General features: G+C 34.8%; 1 protein-coding gene across 4 annotated transcripts in view; it reads left to right on the top strand.

Moving 5' to 3' along the window:
- The window catches only part of DIAPH2 (diaphanous related formin 2), a 797,042-nt gene that overhangs the window by 365,801 nt on the left and 416,834 nt on the right, over window positions 1-14,407 (top strand). For all 4 annotated transcript variants that reach the window (XM_074359372.1, XM_074359371.1, XM_074359369.1 and 1 more), the window contains one exon: window positions 10,515-10,616. In XM_074359372.1, coding sequence (XP_074215473.1) covers window positions 10,515-10,616 — 102 coding nt within the window. The remainder of the gene's footprint in view (window positions 1-10,514; window positions 10,617-14,407) is intronic.

Raw genomic sequence — 14,407 nt, forward strand, 5'->3', positions numbered from 1 at the left:
ATTGAACCCAGGACCTTGTGCATGCTAAGTGTGCACTCTACCACTGAGCTATTACCCTCCCCTCATTTGAGCATGTTTTAAACATTCTCACTGTGTTTTAGTTTGTTTGTTTGTTTGTTTGCTTAACATCTCTTTTGTATTTTGTCTTTATGTACTGTACTCCAGCATATTTTTCTAAGGCTTATCTTCTAGTTTACTGATTCTTTTGTGATCTGTACCTAATCTTCTGTTTTACCTATCCAAAGAGTTTCTAATGTCACTTATTATATCTCTTCTATCCAGGGATTCTTTGTTTATTGAATATTATGTCTTACATCTTAATAGGTCTAATTCTGTTTGTTTTTTCTGACTCTTACTAATGTTTGTTTGCCTCTTTCTGTATAATCTGTGTTTTTGTTGTGAACTAATGATTGCTGAATCTTTATCTGTGGAAATATTTTGAAAACGAAGTTTCAAGGTACTTTTCTTCTTGGAAATTTGCGTGAATTACTGCTGGTTATATGAGAACACTATTAAAGAGTAACCACTTGAAGTCTAAATTCTCAGCATTTTTTTTTTTGGCCACTAGGTATTTTAATTTCTGACCAAAAAATCTGCATGGGGGCTGTCTTGTGGTTAGAAGTATACAGGGGAGAAATCCCTTACGCCTAAACCCAGAGTAAAGACAAAACAGACAAGATTTCATATTATTTTTCTCTGTGGGTGGGCTTTGTTTTTGTTGTTGTTTTTTTTTTTCTTCAAAGTAAGTCCTTCACTGGGGATGTTATCTCTTGGGGTTTTAGATTTACATAAGGAACTGAACTTGCCCATATCTTGTTAAAAGTCTATGCTTTGTGTACCATCCTATGTTTGAGGCCCATTAAAACCAAAAAGTTTAGACCAGTGGAGATTGGTGGATGTTCCTAGGGCGGTCTTGGCCTTCAGTATTTGGTTGTCTCTGGATTAATGCTTTCCTTTAGTTTTCTTTCCTTGAGGGGAGGGGAATATTCCTTAATTTCTTGACAGCTTAGCTTTTCATCTAAAGGTATTTTTAAAGAATTTTATGTGTTCTGTAAATTGACAGTCCCTAGTCAACGTGACTACCCAGTTGACTAGGGTAACTAATCAGCTAGCAACAGAAGTCTTTTCTAAAGTATCTTGATGACTCTTTTAGTGGGAAGTCAGGAGAAATATATTAGATAATGCTAATCTGCCTCCATGTTTGGATCCTTGTGTTTTAAGTTCCACAGATGCCAAATGTTGTTACTGCTTAGTTAGAAAACATGTTGTCAGCTTGACATGGATAACTTGATGTGTCAAAAAATGTTCAGGGTATTAGAGATGCTTCACACTGACTTTCTGTTTCTTTAAGGCATGACTGTATACTACATTTGTTTTGGATGCAGACATCTATGACCAGTACTTATATGGAATACTTATACTTACACATACACTTATAAAAACAGGGAAGTAAATACTTACCAATCGCCAGTCATAAATGTTCCTATTACCACTCTTTTGTACTAATTGCAATGATATACTGGTACTATGATGATCTTGGAAGTAGAAGCAACCTCGTGTTTGTGTGTGGATTGTCTTCCTAGACGGTGAAGTGTTTCTACCTTTGGATTTGCATAGGTGGCATTCTGATGTGGCACGTTTCATTTGACTACATGGACATTCTGTTAGTGTGCTGGTTTTCATACTCTGTGTAGATTTGCATCGTTTCATATGCCCAGACAAAAATCATGGAGGAGAAACACTGACTTCTTAAAGTGAAATGATTGGCTAAGGCATTAGTATACACCCCTGTATACTGTATACTGTAGATAGTAGCACCCTTCAGACTCTGCGGTTATCCTAGATAGATGTCTTGACTCTTGGGGTAGGATTCAGCTTTGGAAACATTTATATATTGTATTTTATAGTAATGCATCCTTGCATTTGTTTGTGCCTGTTTGTCATGGCCATGATAAGGTGATATGTAATGAAAGCAGAGTGTGGCAAAATAGGATTTTGTTTTTTGTACACCTGTCACCTATTTTAGCTAATACGAACCTCTTCTATTATATATCTGAGAATATCAGTTTGTCCCCTTATAATGAGAAGATATTTTATGTTTAATTTGAAATATGTTAATTTAAAATACATGAAAGCTACGTAATTTGTAAAGGAATATTAATAACATGGATACCAGTTGTATTATACTTAGGAGGAATATATTGCATTTAGACAGGGCCATACCCACCTCATATGCTATTCAGTATTCATAGTGAGTCATTCATTCTGTATGTTCTGTATATTTTTTTAATCCTTAAACTCACTTTTTATGTTTAATGTGATTTCCTAGTTTTATTTTTGAATATAAAGTGGGACATAAACAAAATAAAAGATTATTAGCATCAAAGGAATGAATACTTTTCAGATTAATTGTAAATCATATAAATTATTTTAGAAAGCAATACATTTCTTCTGCAAATGGGTCATGACATTAGTGGGAGTTGAAATTTTTATGTACAAAGTAGTCACAATTTTTCCTTTTATAATTATAGACATTGTAAATATATCTCCGCTAGTCTAATACAAAGCTAGAACACTTTGAGGAATTTAACTGAATTTAAATTAGGAAAGTTTAGATACAAGTGATTTCTCTGGCCCAGATTTTTGGCTGTAGAATGTAAAAGAAGGGTTGAACCCAAAAGTGATCTTTGACAGAAAGAATCATCAGAACTTGTGACTGAGTGACAAGTGCCCATTAGAAAGCTTAGAAGTTGGAGAGGATGCCAGTTCTGTTGGCAGAATGGGGCCTTTAGGAGAAGCTTATAAGAAGTAGGGATGAGGGATCAAAGTCATGATGAAGTCTCCTTTAGATTTGTGCTGTCTGAGTTAGTGATGAGACATCTAGGTAGGATGGACTGTCAATTAGAAACATGGAACTTGGAGATGGTCAAGAGTGGTGAGGGCTGGAGCTGTTCATTGGATGTTATTAGTGCTGAAGTGATACTGAGAAGTTCCTGGGCCAAGTTGAAGATTAAATAGGTAGGACCCCTGGAAAAGGCTGCCTTTTTGTAAGATAGAATTGTTACACTCCCAGGTCACCAATTTTCTCATCAGGTTCTCAATGCTTGTATGTCCTTTAATCAACTAACATTTTTTAAAAGGAGTGGCTGCATGAAGAGGGCTAGAAAAGCTCCCTTTGAAAGCTTTAGGCCATTTTATCAGCGTTTTAACATATCTTAGTGGACTCTTAGGGTCCATTTTAGGAGTTACAGAAATGTTAGGAATTCCAAACCAAAAGGAGAGAATTGTAGCATGACCACCTGGCAAGAAATGTATTTTGGAGCAAATGCAGCACAAATTACCTTCAGTCAAATGTTGATTTTTGGTTCCACTGTGCAAGCAGGAGTATACACAGCCTTTCTGAACCTGTACTCTTCATGAGGGCAGAATCTTTAATGGTTAACATGATGGCAGTCACATAGTTGGCAGCCAGTATATATTAGCTGAACGGATGGGTGAAACACAAAATAAGTCTAGAACCAGGCCTGCTATCAAAGTGTGTGCCCTTTAATTCAAAGAACAAGAACACATGAATGTGATTTAAAAAGATTAAATACACACATACACAATTTAAGGCATATGCCATCAGAAAGTGTTGGAAAACATATAATAGATTATAATAGTTAGGGGATTGAGTTTTTTGAGCAGGCAAAATTAGGGGAAGGGGGGTTGTATTAAGATCACAGAGATTTATACAAGACTTTGGGGGAAATGTTTCTTACCTGGATTTAAAAAAAATTGACACCATAAGTTAAAATAATACTGATATATTGAGATATATATATATATATATATATATATATATATATATATATATATATATATATCTATCTATCTATCTATCTCCTATATATAAAAATAAAATCCTGTGTGTGTGTGTATATATATATGTATGTATATATATATATAAAAGTAAATATGGATTTATATATCAGCTGTAATAATATATTTTTAAAAGAAATAGATAATAAATTTTTGTAAAGAAATATTGGCCCCAATCCATTTACCTGGGGAACTATAGACTTAATCACAGTGAACCGAACTCACCTAACTTAGCTTTCCTACTATTCAAATGACTTAATGAGATAGAAGACAAAAACGAAAGGTTATGTTTTGGCAAAAAGGAAAGGGCATTATGGTTCAATACCTTCACTTAACTAACCTTTAAGTGTGCAATTAACATTTAAAGGAAGTAAAGTTTTGGAAGTATTATAGAGTAATTGCAGAAATGTAAAAAGTGGTTAAAAGCCTATGATCTGTTAGGAGAAATCCCTTCAGATAACTGTGACAGTCATCAGAAAGAGAATTTGTGATGTGTAGAAGATGAAGAAAAATCTACTTATTTGGGGACAGAGTTACTGCTTTCCCCTTTGTTGTTTTCTCTGTGAACTTCAGCTCATTGACATTTTCTGGGATGAGGCTTTCATACTGACCCAGAATTGATCTTTTAAACACAAATCTTACAATATTTGAAAAAAGATGCTCAGTAGTAAGCAGGAACAGTGGGGGTGGGGTGGGGTGAAGAATCGAAACTTCATAGGATATTTGCCTATTAACTCATGGTTTGTCAGAATCTAAGTTGTATTTAATAATTTATAACTTCTAGCCTCTGCTATTATGAGCACCCCCCCTTACAGTGTAGAGGGTGTCTGAACTCATCTTTGCAATTTATTTAGAGAATGTAAGTAGCAGTCATATCAGTACGGCAGCTTAAGTCAAAAGCTATTTAAAATTTTCTACATACAGCGTCCTTGAGCAATGGGACTTTTAACCACTAGCCTAGTCAATATCAGTTTCACTTATATTTTTCTTCCTCTTGCTTCTAGCTGGCATTGCAAGACCCTAACTCTTTTCTAAATCACCTACATTAGATGTTTCTGGGGCTCTCAGGGACTATTTTATACATCTCAAGAGCTAATTTTGGCAGCTTCTGTGTAGTGGCTGTGGGTGACTTTCTCACTTCCTGTTTGGGACCCTTTCCTAGGGATGACTGTATGTGGGGGGAGAGGAGGAGTTTCCCATGGAGCACCGCTGATGGATACTGAAGCCCACTTGATGCCAAGGTGGTGGGGTGTTCTATGGCCAAGTACAGAAACATAGGTTTCTTCCCTTCTCTCCTTATTTAACGTACTTGATTTGAGAGATACCAAAGCTGTGTTCATCCCACAGCTCCCTTGCCACAGCACTCAAACATATGACTGTGTGACGGGTGGGTAGGCCAGGCCTAGAGACGCATCCAAGAAACAAATACAGTGCACTCAGAATCACTCTGATGCTTTCCAAAAGCTAGGCTTTCTGACTGGGTCCATCCTGATTGCGTGATACATGCTTCCCTTCCATTAGGTGGGACATTTCTCTCCCAGGAGGCGTTACAGACAGACTTCCAGATGATTCCAAGGAGTGTCCACATTAGTCTCAAACTGTGCCTTGAAGATTTGTCTTTTTTCTCTCTTGACATGCTTTTGAAGAGTAGGTGACAGAGTGGATGCAAATGAGTATTGTTATGTCTCTCTCCTGGCTATTCGGGAATCTATGTGCATGAAAACATGATTAATGCCCAATCTTCTACTACATTTTTGTCTATGAAGTTAAGTATGTATGTAAAAAAAAAATCAGGTATCTTTAAGTGGTGGCTATGATGGCCACTTGCAACATTGGGTTCTAGAGTGTGCTCGTTAAGCAATAAGTACTGTAATAGGAGTCTGCACCTGTCACACACTGAGAGGTTTATTCTAAACCTTATTCGCAAACAGAACCTACTAAGCACTGCAGCTATATAAGCTTGTAACTCAGTCATAAAATGCTATCCAGAATCAGAATACATCTAAGCCCACTGAACGTGTTAAATATTTCAGAGAGTTGAACAGAGAGAGAAAAGAGATGTCACCTACTGCGGAGCCTGCATTGTAAAGATGAGTTAACAGGTTGCCTATAGAGGAAACAGAAGCAAAATAACGACAAATTTTACATTCTGAGCTAAAATTCTATTTTAGGCTTGATTTACTCTCTAACGCTTGTTTTCACAGTTAAAACTTAAAATTGAGATGGAGCGTTTGAAATACGCAGAATTGATATTTTTAATAATTTTAATAATGTTCTTAATCATTCTAATTGAGTTTCCCTGTAGTGAAAGTTATACAAGTTACCAGTCTGACCCTTTGTTTTTCTTAATAACATACTTCACAAGAAGTCCCATTAACAGAGAAAAAGCTTTAAAAAACCCAATTACTTTATATACATCAAAATATTCTAGAAAAATAGACATAATACCTTGGTGTTTACTTATGTTTTTATAAGAGAAAATGATATTAATGAAGCAAAATAGTAGCTGTTCTTAACTTGATTTGATTATATGTATATGTTGGTATAGCAATATTGATATTTCTTTTAAGTCAAAGGACATGATACTTTAAATCTTTGGTCTCATCACTTACAGAATGAGTGCCATTGCAGGTGTAGAGCTTAATGGAAATGCAAAATTAAGTGAGAGGAAAGGTAAATGGAGAGAACCAAAGAAGTCTCATAGTAGACCAAGATACGGTTGTTTTCCATGGGACTTATAAGGTGTTGCCTACTCTTTTTATATATATATATATATTGAAGTATAGTCAGTTTACAATGTTGTGTCGATTTATGGTGTTTTTTTTTTTTGATGTGGAAAAATCTATGACATAATATGTACCGTTCTACCCATTTTTAAGTGTACAGTTTAAGTTGCATTAAGTATATTTACACTGATGTTTGATCATCACCACTATTTCCAGAACTTTTTCATCATCCCAAACAGAAACACCATACCTGTTAAGCAGTAACTCCCCATTCCCCTCTGCCCCACTAGCGCCTGCTAACCTCTATTCTACTGTCTCTAAGAATTTGTCAATTCTGGATACCACATAAGTGGGTTCATACTATATTTGTCCTTTTGTGTCTATCTTATTTCACTAAGCAAAATAGTCTCAAGGTTCATCCATGTTTTAGCATGTATCAAAACTTCCTTTTTCAGCCAAATAATATTCTGTTGTATGTATATACCACATTTTATCAATGCATCTGTTGATGGACAAGTAGGTTGTTCTGCCTTCTGGCTACTGAATAATGATGCTATGAACATTTGCGTACAGGTGTCTGAGACACTGTTTCAGTTCTTTTTGGTACATACCTAGGAGTGGAATTGTGGGGTCATACAGTAATTCCATGTTTAATTTCTAAGATGTCATCAAACTGTTTTCCACAGTGCCTCTGTCATTTTACATTCCAACCAGCAATGCATGAGGCTTTGTATTTTTCCACATCCTCACCAACACTCGTTATTTCCTATTTTTTGGATGCTACCCATTCTAGTGGGTATGAAATGGTATCTCATTATGGGTGCTTTAAAAAATTCCATTGTAAACAGAATTGTTTTCTTAACTTCCTTTCAGACTGTTCATTGCTAGTGCATAAAAATAGAACTGATTTTTGTGTGTTCATTATGTATCCTGAAACTTTGTTGAATTCGTTTATTAGCTCTAACAGTTTTTTGGTGGATTCTTTCATGTTTTTGGCAAACAGAGACATTATTTTTTTCTTCTTTTCCATTTTGGATGCCTTTTACTTCTTTTTCTTGCCTAATTGCTCTGATTAGAACTTTCAGGACTATGATGGATAGTAGTGGTGAAAACAGGCATCCTTGCCTTGTTCCTGTTCTTAGCAGATATGCTTTCAGTCTTTCACCTTGAGTTTGATGTTAACTGTGACTTTTTCATATATGACTTTTAATTGAGAAAGCTTCCTTTTATTCCTGATTTAAAGAGTATTTTTTTCTCACAAACATGTGTTGGATTTAGTCAAATGCTTTTTATGCATTAGTTGAAATGATCATGTGGTTTTTCCCCCCCCTTTATTCTGTTAATGTGGTGTATTACATTGAATGGTTCTTATATATTGAATCACCCCTGCATTCCAGGGATAAATCCCACTTAGTTATGGCATATAATCCTTTTAATATGTTGCTGAATTCAGTTTACTAGTGCATATGTGTGGTTTTCTTAGTTTTTTTTTTTTTTCCAGAAATTTTCAATCTATTCATTAAGGGATATTGGCCTGTAGTTTTAAGTCAAAGGGTAATGAGTAAGGTAATGAGTGATGGCTTCATAGTGTTAAGTTAGGAAGTGTTTTCTCCTCTAATTTTTCTTGGTGGGGGAATTTGAAAAGGATTGATGTTAAATCTTCTTTAAATATTGTGTGTAATTCACCAGTGAATTCATCAGGCCCTGGGCTCTTTGGAGTTTTTTGATAACTGGTTCAATCTACTTACTTGTCGGTCTCCAATTTTCAAAAACATTTTTTGAATCAGTTTTGGTAGTTTGTGTGTGTCAACTGAAATAAATGCACAGCCTAAAAGTTGAGAGTTAATGTTTTATTTGGCGGGAGGACTCCAGCCAGGATGACAGCCTCTCAGATCGCTCTGAGGGACTGCTCCGAAGAGGTAGGGTAGGAGCTAGGATATATAGGAGCTTTATAACAAAGACCAGGTAGTTGGAACAATAAAAGATTACTTGTTAGCTAAAATATACCAGGCATCTCAAGTTAAAGAATTTAGTGCTTTTCTATGTACGGGAGGGATCAAGCATTTGGGCTCATTGAATTCATTCCTTTGACAGGCACCTAGCTATCTAGGACCAGTATCCTGTCCTTTCTTATTCTGAGTCCCCTCAGGGTGCACCATTGTGAGTGGCTGCAGAGGCTGGGCTGCAGGCTTGTCTTCACTGGGGGACAGCGGCAGCCGCTGATGACTTGATGGCTTCAGCATTCTCTGTTTACTGATATGGTTTGCAGTATTTTTCGTTCACATGTGTTTCTAGGAATTTGTCCATTTCTTCTAGGTTAGGATTTGTTAGTATACAGTTATTTGTAGTATCCTTTTGTAATCCTTTTTATTTCTATAAAATCAGTAGTAATGTCCCAGCTTTTATTTCTGATTTTTAGTTATTAGAATTTTCTCTCTTTTTTTCTTAGTTGATCTAGCTAAGGATTTGTCAATTTTGAAATCAGCTTTTAGTTTTATTGATTTTTCTCTATTGGTTTTCAGTTCTCTATTTTTTAATCTCTGCTTTAATCTTTATTATTTCCTTCCTGCTGCTAGCTTTGCTTTAGTTTGCTCTTCTCATTCTTTAAGGTATACAGTTAGGTTATTGATTTGAGATCTTTCTTCTTTTTTAGCGTGTTTGTTGCTGTAATTTTCCTTCTTAGCACTACTTTTGCTGAATTCCATAAGTGTTGGCATTTTGTGTTTTCATTTTCTTTCATCTCAAGGTATTTTCTAATTTCCTTTGTGATTTCTTCTATGACCCACTGGCTGTTTAAGAGTATGTTGTGTATTTCTTTATACTTGTGTGGATTTTCCACTTTTCCTTCTGTTATTTCTTTTTAGTTATATTCCATAATGATCACAAAAGATACTTTGTATGATTTCAATCTGTTAAAATTTATTAGGCCTTGTTTTGTGGCCTTACATGTGCTTCATCTTTGAGAATGTTCCATGTGCACTTGCGAAGAATGTATATTCTGCTGTTGTTGGGTGGAGTGTTTTGTATATATCTGTTCGGTCTAATTAGTTTATAGTATTATTCTCCATTTCCTTGTTATTATTCTGTCTACTTGTTCTGTCCATTATTGAAAGTTGGTTATTGAATAGTCCAACTGTTATTGTAGAACTGTCTATTTCCTCCTTCGATTCTGTCAGTTTTTACTTCATATATTTTGGAGCTCTGTTCTTAGATGGGCATGTGTTTATAATAATTATATCTTGATAAATTGAAACTTTTTATATATAATATCCTTGTCTCTTGTTACCCTCTTGTGATTTAAAGTCTATTTAATTTGACAATAATAAAGACTTCATCACTTTTGCTTGGTTCTCCATTAAAGTAGGAATGTATTACTGTATTTGAATACAGATATTATAAATGGAGATTCTTTTTAAGGCTTGGTGTGGTTTATAAGATTGAAGATGATTCCAAATTTTGCCAATTATAAAGGGTAGAGTTGATATTATTATTATTATTATTATTATTATTATTATTATTATTATTATTATTATTATTATTGTACATGAGTTAATTCTACCTAGTATTTTCTATTTTTTATATAAATTGACTAATTATCATGATAGGAAATAAAACTAAAAAATTATACTATGTGTTTAAAGCCCAGAAAGTTAGTCAGTTTTGGAATGTTATTTGTTGTCATTTTTTTTAAATTTAACATTTATGTACTGGAGTGCATAGAAACTAAACATATTTATATATTTATTCACATAAATTGTAGTTTGTTTTTTGCTAAGTTTTGGAGGAGAAAGAGGATAAACTGGTGCTATAACAACTACAGTCAGAAATTTATCCGCTATCCTAGTTAATCACTTTTTGAGTTGCTAATGCATGTTTAATAATCCTAATAATGAAATGCTAAATTTTTATGCTTTTATTTCTTTTTAGAACCTTATAAAACATCTTCCTGAGCAGAAGGTACTCAGTGAATTAGCACAGCTGAAGAATGAATATGATGACCTTTGTGAGCCTGAACAATTTGGGGTTGTGGTATGTATCTAGCCTAAGGGCCCACAAACTCAGCTTGGAGGTAACACTTAAGAGAAACAATGGGAAAAAAAAAAGAGACATTTCAATTGATGATTTTTTTTTCCTACTGTAGAATTACATAATTTAATATAATATTGGCTGTGTCAGAAAAAAATCCTTATTTATTATTTATAATGAATTATAAAAAAATTAAGATTTACCTTGCAATATACCTCAAGACACCTTGTGGGCCTTCCTCTGTATCAGTGCTCATATTAATATTAATATATGAAAAATAATACATGTTATTCTATTGACTACTTTTTCTTCTACTTGGATCTTGATGTTAGAATTTGGCCCTGAAAAAGTTTTAGGCTAAGAATAAGGATGGCTACTAGATAATTAGCAGTGTTTCAGAGATTCTTTTCTATGTTTATATATTATATCAGAAAAAGCACAAGAATTTGCGGATTTCCCATAGAGTGCCATTAATTGATTGAAAGCTTTAAATACACTGTTTGAGCTGGAAAGAAAATTACATAAATATGCATCTGGCTTTAGCATGGTTAAATAATTGTTAGAATGAATTATGTTTCCTTATCTCCTCTTCATTTTAAGGGGTACAAAAGATGACTAGGTATAAATTATGTGTTAAAGAATATTGTTTTATATATATGTATATGTGTATGTGTGTGTGTATATATATATATATGTATATATATATATTTTAAGCATTCCCTAAACCTGGTATTCAAATAATTGGCCCCCCAAGAAAAATGGTGGGAAAGAAGGCATGATGATATATTTAATTTCTTGGAGAAAAAGCTATTTTGACCTAGGTTTTCAATACAAGTTTGTTCAGCATGTGGATAAACAGTTCTATTACTGGCTCCCTGACCATTTTCTATCTGCGTACTAAGACTTTTTAAAAGTTACCATCGGACCTAATAGTCAAACACTGTCTGCTTCATCCAAAATGTTTTATAGCCTTTCTAATGGTAATGTATTTGAATTGATCTGATTTGGTACTTTGCAACTTAAAAATCCTGTTTAAAGTCAAAATGTGATAGAGGGAACAGAGAATGTTCCTTTTAAACATGTGCAGTAACTCCTTGCCCATACTTATAGTTTATTGATTCTCAGATACGGCACTGCATATACTGATGTAGGAGCATTCTGTCAAGTCCTTGAAAAGCAAATCAGGAATGTATATTCGGGGTAAGATAGAGCACATAAAGTTACCTGAGGAAGAGAGTTCTCTCATTTTTGAATTAGGCAAATTAATCAACTAAACTGCCTAGATATTATTTATTAAGTAGCAGCATTTTAACACAATAATCAATAATAAAATTTTCTAGACCAGAGTCCACACTTGAAACTTAAGCTGCTCAAATTCATCTTATAATTGAAGCAAGGCTGTATACCACCTGAGAACTCAGCTGTGTCATGATGGTTATGAGTTTTACAGTAGGTACACTACACAATTTCTCTGAAGCCATTTGTTTTTCTGAATGCAGTTTATCTTGGAAAATGTATTAGTTTGCCAAGCAAGTCCTTCAGGAGGAATATCCTCGGTACCACACTGAGGAAATGAAGTTTGGGGACATAAAAAGCAATATACCTTCTGAACTCAAAGCAAAATAGAAAATGGAAGAGATTTCTTGTTTATGCACATAACCATAAATAATTCTGAGGCTGTGTACATGAAGTCACCTGGTCCTCTTATTTACTCTCCCCATCCTTAGCTCTGTGACTCTAGGGAAAACGTCAAGGACATTGCAAAGCAGTTTGTACTATGTAAATTTACCTAAAGCAGTATCAATCAGGATTTGCCACATAAAGTTTAGATAATCTCATATCTAGCAAAAAGATTCTTGACATAATGATATGAGTTAGTCTTTTAAGCATGTATGTAAGCATGTATATCTTGTATATAATAGACAGTAGGTGTTTATTGAATTGAATTATAGACAATTATTAAGCCCAAGTATGAATCTGTGGTTAATAATAGCATAATTAGGTCTCTGAAAATAAAAATTATGTTAAAATATATTTCTCTAGATCTATGCTGAAATTAAATTCACTTCTGTGTAGAAACACCTAAATATTTTTTAACCTTCAAAATGTATTAACAGCCTACACTTAGGACAACTTTGGAAATGTATAGAATCATCTCCTCTAATAAGAGAGGCTCCAAACTAGTTGTCTTGCTTCTGCTTTCTTCCTCCATCATACCTATGAGTGTAGTCTTCTTAAAATCTATATTCATCATATGATTTCTATGTTAAAACCTTCACTGTCTCCCAGAGTTTGCAGAAAACAAAACAAAAAACAAACGAAAAACCCGAGCATTCCTTAGCATTCTCATTCTGCCCCTAACTCTCCAGCTTTATAGCTCCATGTTCTCTTTGGTGAACTGAGTGAATTGGTGTCTTTATGACATTTTAGCTTTTACCTCAGCGGGACTCTCATTGCCATGTCAGCAGTAATTTTACTTGTTCCTACTCAGTGGTCTTTTGTTTTTCCATAGCGGCTATACCATATCTTACCTACTCTCCTGACATCTTTTATCCCTCCCCTCCCCCTCCCCATTCTTTTCACTTGCTACAGACAACCTAATGGCTTACTCAACAGAGAAAAACAAAAGCACGTAGGCTTTTGTAGGCTTCAGAAACTCCAATATCTTTCTACCTACAAAGTTATCTCTACCCGTATCTTTTATTAACTTACTCTCTGTCAGACCTCTGAAAAAGGGATGCCTTATTTATTATGACTAATAATATTGTTGTCATTATTAGTGATAGAAACAAAAACGTATTGTGGTGTCACTGTGTCCCGATGCTATGCCAAGAGTTTTTACAGGCACCATCTCATGTGTTCCTCATGATAAGCTTCGTGTTATAGGTGAAGAAACTGAGGCTAAGGAAGGCTAGGGACCTTGTCCAAGCTTACATAATAAGCAGTAGGTGCAGAATTCAAACGCAGGCAGTCTAATTTCTTGGATAGTGATTTTTAACCACTGTACTGAACTGGTGTGTGCGTGTGCGTACGGATGTGTGTGTGTGCGTGTGTGTGTGTGTGTGTGTGTGAGAGAGAGACACTCTACTTCATGCTAATTGACTTACCTGTGTTTAGGGCATCATCATCTGCTGGTATCCGCTGCCTACATTAGTTCTGTTATTCTATTGCCTCTTCAGTTTGTTAGTCTCCACCATGCCCATCTCTTCAGAAAAAAAATCTTAAGTCATTCACTACCTAAAAATGCATGAATGGATAGCTGGATAAATGGATGAATAAAAATCCTTCACTGGCCCTGAAGTCCACGAGAGTTACTGCCCTCTCTCCATTACCTACCACCAGTTTTTTTTTTTTCAAAGATCAGTCTTCTTTTGCTCTCTACTTCCTTACATCTAGTTACTATTCAACAATGATCAGAATTCTGCCTTAAATAATTCATTGAAACTGATCTAGGAGAGATCATTAATTACGTCCTAATTGCATCTAAAATATACATCAGATCTACTCACTTCTCTTTTTCTGTGCCATCACCACTTTAGCCCAAGCCAGCATCATCTTTCCTTTTAACTATTACAATATACTTTTAGCCTGTTTTCTCCACTTACACTTTTGCCCTTTTCCAAATCAGTCTCGGCACAGCCTTCGATTTGACATTTCTAGAGTACATTTGTGTTTCATCATTATTTATCTGCTTAAAGCATCAGTGTGTTGTTTTTTGAATTTACTGTGCTTTTTCCTGCCTCTGAACCATTATACCAGCTGCTCCCTCTTACAACCTCTTCATGTCTGCCTCC

The sequence above is a fragment of the Camelus bactrianus genome, chromosome X (assembly GCF_048773025.1).
Source record: "Camelus bactrianus isolate YW-2024 breed Bactrian camel chromosome X, ASM4877302v1, whole genome shotgun sequence".
In the NCBI taxonomy this organism is placed as follows: domain Eukaryota; kingdom Metazoa; phylum Chordata; class Mammalia; order Artiodactyla; family Camelidae; genus Camelus; species Camelus bactrianus.